General features: G+C 39.3%; 1 protein-coding gene across 25 annotated transcripts in view; it reads right to left on the bottom strand.

The window, feature by feature from the left end:
- EPB41 (erythrocyte membrane protein band 4.1) overlaps positions 1-5,634 on the bottom strand; it is a 238,408-nt gene that overhangs the window by 104,263 nt on the left and 128,511 nt on the right. For all 25 annotated transcript variants that reach the window (XM_017872687.1, XM_017872677.1, XM_017872682.1 and 22 more), the window contains exons 6-7: positions 5,031-5,106; positions 2,381-2,599 (exon numbers count right to left, since the gene is read on the bottom strand). In XM_017872687.1, the coding sequence (XP_017728176.1) occupies positions 2,381-2,599; positions 5,031-5,106 (295 nt within the window). The remainder of the gene's footprint in view (positions 1-2,380; positions 2,600-5,030; positions 5,107-5,634) is intronic.

Below are 5,634 nucleotides of genomic sequence, written 5' to 3'. Positions count from 1 at the left end.
AAATTATTAGATAATAAAAATATTTCCCTACAGTATTGACATTCTAATTATTTTCTTTCCAGTACTTGCTTGTATATATATGTATATATGCATATATTTTTTATATATCCATATATCTTTATATATATAAATGCTGAGAATCATAACCAGAATATAAATAAAAGTGCTGTAATCCTAGCACTTTGGGAGGCAGAGGCAGGTGGATCACGAGGTCAGGAGTTCAAGACCCGCCTGGCCAAGATGGTGAAACCCCATCTCTACTAAAAATACAAAAAATTAGCCAGGAGTGATGGTGGCCACCTATAATCCCAGCTACTCGGAGGCTGAGGCAGAGAACTGCTTGAACCCGGGAGGTGGAGGTTGCAGTGAGCCAAGATTGCGCCACTACACTCCAGGCTTGCCAACAGACTGAGATTCCGTCTCAAAATAAAATAAAATGAAAATAAAAGCAATAAAATGTATTCAAAGACAATGTAACATGCTTAAGTTATAATCATCAACAAGTTGAAAGTGGTGTATTTAGTGATTATAGACATTGGTACTGGAATAAGTCCAAACTTAAAAAGCAAACGTGCAGTTCTCTTTGGAAATAGTGTGACCCCAAGAGAGATGGGTAACTCTTATAAGACTCCTGCTATGTGGGTTGTAGGCTTTAAAGTCCTTAGTATGGTCCTCATGACTGAGGAACCTGAACCTACAGGGGCAATAACACACCTAGAATTGGGACACCTTAAGTTACAACTCTCTCATTTGAAGCATCCCAATCCATGCAATCCTATTTAGGAGAACAAAATGGCTCAAAGGCTAGAAAGAATATTTTTTACTACCATGGCAAGCCTACCAACACCACTCTTTGGATTTCTCTTTGAGCAGTGTGATCCTTTCAAGCTTTGTAATCTAACTCATGCTAACATAACTCAGGGTACTAACTCAAGGCCAAGGTCAGACTGTCACATTAATATGCTAAGGCAGTTTATAGAACTAAGCTATAGCAAATCACTCAAGTAACAGTGAATGTATGGGTAGGAAGAAACACAAATTATTCTGGCACTTTAATTTTAGCTAATATTTACTGAATTTTTTACCATGTGAAAGACATTGTGACATTGTATTCAGTATTTTACACACATTACCTTTCAATGGTGTGATCTCAGCTCACTGCAGCCTTGACCTCCCAGGCTAGCCTTCCAGCTCAGCTACTTGCCACAGGTGTGCACCATTATGCCTGGCTAATTTTTAAATTATTTGCAGAGATGAGGTCTTGCTATGTTGCCCAGCTAGTCTCAAACACTTGGGTTCAAGTGATCCTCCTGCTTCAGCCTCCTAAAGTGCTAGGATTTCAGGTGTGAGTCATCACGTCCAGCCCACAGTACCTTTTCTAAACCTAGCAGTCCCCCTATTTTCTCTGAGGTGATAATCTCCATCAGAAATATAAGAAACCTGAGGCTCAGAGAAGTTATAATTGAAAGACCTAAGCTCACAAGGTTGGAACCAAGGTCAAGATTTCAACTCAGCTCAGACTGACTGTAAACTCCTGCTCTTGATCACTTGATAACGCCCAACATTGCCAATCATTTTCTTTTTTTTTTTTTTTTTTTTGAGACGGAGTCTTGCTCTGTCGCCCGGGCTGGAGTGCAATGGCCGGATCTCAGCTCACTGCAAGCTCCGCCTCCCGGGTTTACGCCATTCTCCTGCCTCAGCCTCCCGAGTAGCTGGGACTACAGGCGCCAGCCACCTCGCCCGGCTAGCTTTTGTAGTTTTAGTAGAGACGGGGTTTCACCGTGTTAGCCAGGATGGTCTCAAACTCCTGACCTCGTGATCCGCCCGTCTCGGCCTCCCAAAGTGCTGGGATTACAGGCTTGAGCCACCGCGCCCGGCCTTTGCCAATCATTTTCATGTATAAAAGCAGTACAGTCGGTGAATAAAGACTTTTAAAAATACTTCCAAGAGTTTCATGGGCCCTCTGAAATCTATCCGTGTATAAAGATCTCAAATTAAAAACCCCTGGTCTAAGGAACTCAAGGTACCTAATGCAGCATAATGAGCTTTAAATCTGATAAAAAATAAAAGATAAGGAAACAAAAATAATAATAGCTGCCATTTGCTAAGCACTGAGCCAGCCACTGTGCTAAGTGCTTTACATATATTACTTCATTTAGTTTTCATCCTACAATGCAATGACCATTAATCTGATGAGAAAGTTTAGATTAAGAGAGGTTAAGTAACCTGTCCAAAGTCAAGCAGTGGAGGAAACTGAGTTCACACTGACTCTTTCCGTGGCACCATGCTCCCTCTTAGGCAAACACTGAACCAATACCATGTTAAGTGTTTAAACTCATTGCCAAAACAAACACCGAACAAACCCTGTAGACATCCTCACCTGTATGACTTATGCAGTTCCATGACCTTCTCTTCAAGTTCCTTGGTCTGATTTGGAGCCAGTTTAAAATCACTGACATAATCCACGCCATGGAGTTCTGGGTCATAGTCTCCCAGTTCAGACTGGATGGTGTAAGAACCTAATAATGCTAAGGTTGCAAAGGAACAGGGCAGCCGTCCTGCAACTATGTCCTGCCGAAGCTGAAGACATAAATAATATCTATAGCAAAAGAGAAAAAATGTTATGTCAGCAATAACAACAAAATATAGAGAGAGAAAAAGGAGAAAAGGGGAGAAAGAGAAAGGGAGAGAGAGAAAAAATAAGGAGAGAAGAAAAAGCGATTAAGTAAATATGAGATAATATTAATAATTGTTTGATCTAGGTAGTAGGTATATGGTAGTTCACTGCACTATTATTTTTCTCTCTGTGTGTTTGAAATTTTTCCATATTAAAACTTAAAAAAATACTGTAACTATATTGGACACATGTTTAGAAAGAGGAAAAGCTGGGGAAGTCTAAAGGAAGTAATGAAACTAATTTTTTTTTTTAAGTATACTAAGTACCACAGATACATAAATTATCTCACCTAATCTTCACACACACACACACACACAAAACTTGTGAGGTGGGTATCATTGCCAGATTGTAGATGAGGAAGTAGCTCAGAAGCTTAGCGTGCTCGGTGTCAGGTAGTAATAAAGACTGGCTCGAAAACCAGGCCCTTTCTTTTCTGTCACATTGCTATGCCAAGTGTGCAGATATAGTCCTTCATATATAAAGATGACATTACTGACATATTTTCACTAGGATATAAACATTCTGGTGTATCTTCTCTCCAAGATGAGTTAAGTCACATGCAGCCTTCTACATACTATTAGCCACCTTGTAAGACTAATTCCATCTGTGTGCTACACTGCTGGGAACTGCAGTTTGCAGTTAAAACAGTTCAGTCCAACAAACCGACTGCCTTACCACGTTCAGACACTTTTCTCTCCGTCAGTGTAACGTTCGCCACCTATGGCCCTGACTTCCTTACCACGTGTTCTAATTGACTGACTTGACCAATTCAGACTGTTTTACCAAACAGGAAAGTATTATTAAATTGACAATTCCTAAATTAATTAGAATCATATCTTTGCTTCTAAGATAGTAAATAACATTTTGCTCTAATTAGTCACAACACACATATTTTTTTAAATGTCCAAACAATGCCAAACAAGGCACAAAAATTTTAAACTCCTCTAAAATGTAAATAATTAGGAAAGATTTTTAGAAATGTGTTTTATTTTATACATAAGCCTAGATGAAGAAAGATGATTAAGTAGCAACTCCAAAAGACAAATATTACTGTGAAAAATAAATAACCAAAGGAATTTTTTAAGGCAGGGATCTGGCATCTCAACTTCAAGAATGTACTGAGGATGACTAGATGACAAATAATAAGAAAAAAATGGTATTGACTTTGTATAGAACTTAATAATCAGATTTTTAAAGAGGTTAGTCTATTCTCTTATTTGAGAGTATAGAAACTATCTAGGCCTAAAGACTAAATCTGCCTGGAATCAGACAGTTGGCAGCAAAATCAGAAATAGAAAGCAGTTACTCAACAACCAACAGTTTAATTTAACAGACATTTGCCAAGCATCTACTACGGATAAGACCCTACGCAAGATGTCATGAATATAAATATGCACAGTAGTACTTTATAATATATTGATTTTCTTTTTTCTTTTTTAGTTAGTATTTTTATAGAATCCAATAAAAGCCATTTTCTTAAGACATCAGTAGGCTGTTTTTAAAGAGTACAAGATTTCATAAATTAGGTGGGCTCCAAGGAAGATTTAGTTCGGGGCATCAAGTACTTCATCAAACATTTTAAAAGGGAGATAGGAAGAAATAATAACACTTAGACTTTCAGTTTTTTTGATACCTATAAGAAGGGTGTGGTGGCTCAAGCCTGTAATACCAGCACTTTGGGAGGCCGAGGTGGGCGGATCACCTGAGGTTAGGAGTTTGAGACCAGCCTGGCCAACATGGTGAGAACCCGCCTCTACTAAAAATACAAAAAAAAAAAAAAATTAGCAGGGCGTGGTGGCGCATGTCTGTAATCCCAGCTACTCAGCAGGCTGAGGTAAAAGAATCACTCAAACCCAGGAGGCTGAGGTTGCAGTGAGCCAGAATCGCGCCATTGCACTCCAGACTGGGAGAGAAGAGTGAGACTCCATCTCAAAAAACAAAAAACAACAACAAAAAGAAGGAACATGGTAGGAAAGGAGTATGAAAAGAGACCCCAAAAAATAAACAAAAAAAAGAGTAGAGCCATTTTACCATGATATTTGTGTCTTGCCCTTTGGAGGGTGCTGGTAGGAGCCCTGCCCACAGCTTGGCATATCCATGATAAGCAAGGCCAGTTCCCCTGCCAATTTGCTGATATTTGTGATACAGGTCACAGATACTTAAGGCTTTTAGGTTCACTTATTTGCATGCCTGCCTTGAAGTGACCAGAAACTTTCAATCTTACGCTGCTTAATATCATTATTTTTCTTCCATTCTGAATAGGGAATTAGCAGAGCTTATGGTGGTAAGAATTACTATCTCATCATATACATTACTATATGAAAAATTACATGTGTAACCATTACTTATTTACCTTGTTATGTCTTCTGTTAACTGTGCTGGGTCAGGTGGATAAAACTTTACGTTAAATGTAAAATTCCAAGGGACACCTATAAAAATAAACACAAAATAATTTTATGTTTATACCTAAGTTTCTAATTGTTGGAAGTACTTCAAAGTATTCAAACATTTCTCTTTTTCTTTTTCTTTTTTTTGAGACAGACTTTCGCTCTTGTTGCCCAGGCTGGAGTGCAGTGGCGTAATCTTGGCTCACCACAACCTCCGTCTCTCCGATTCAAGAGATTCTTCTGTCTCAGCCTCCTGAGGAGCTGGGATTATAGGCATGTGCCACCATGCCCAGCTAATTTTGTATTTTTAGTAGAGACGGGGTATCTCCATGTTGGTCAGGCCGGAATCGAACTCCTGACCTCAGGCGATCTGCCTGCCTCGGCCTCCCAAAATGCTGGGATTACAGGCATGAGCCACCACACCTGGCCCCACGAACTCTATACCATTCTTTCAACATTTTTGAAAGTCTGAAATTATGTCAAAAAATGTTTTAAAATTAATAACTGAAAAAAACTGCTGGCTGGGCACGGTGGCTCATGCCTGTAATCCCAGCATTTTGGGAGGCCGAG

Source organism: Rhinopithecus bieti, unplaced genomic scaffold (genome assembly GCF_001698545.2).
Source record: "Rhinopithecus bieti isolate Rb0 unplaced genomic scaffold, ASM169854v2 scaffold_7649, whole genome shotgun sequence".
Classification (NCBI taxonomy): domain Eukaryota; kingdom Metazoa; phylum Chordata; class Mammalia; order Primates; family Cercopithecidae; genus Rhinopithecus; species Rhinopithecus bieti.
Note: the sequence above shows the minus strand (reverse complement) of the source record. Positions and strands in the feature narration are given on the sequence as shown.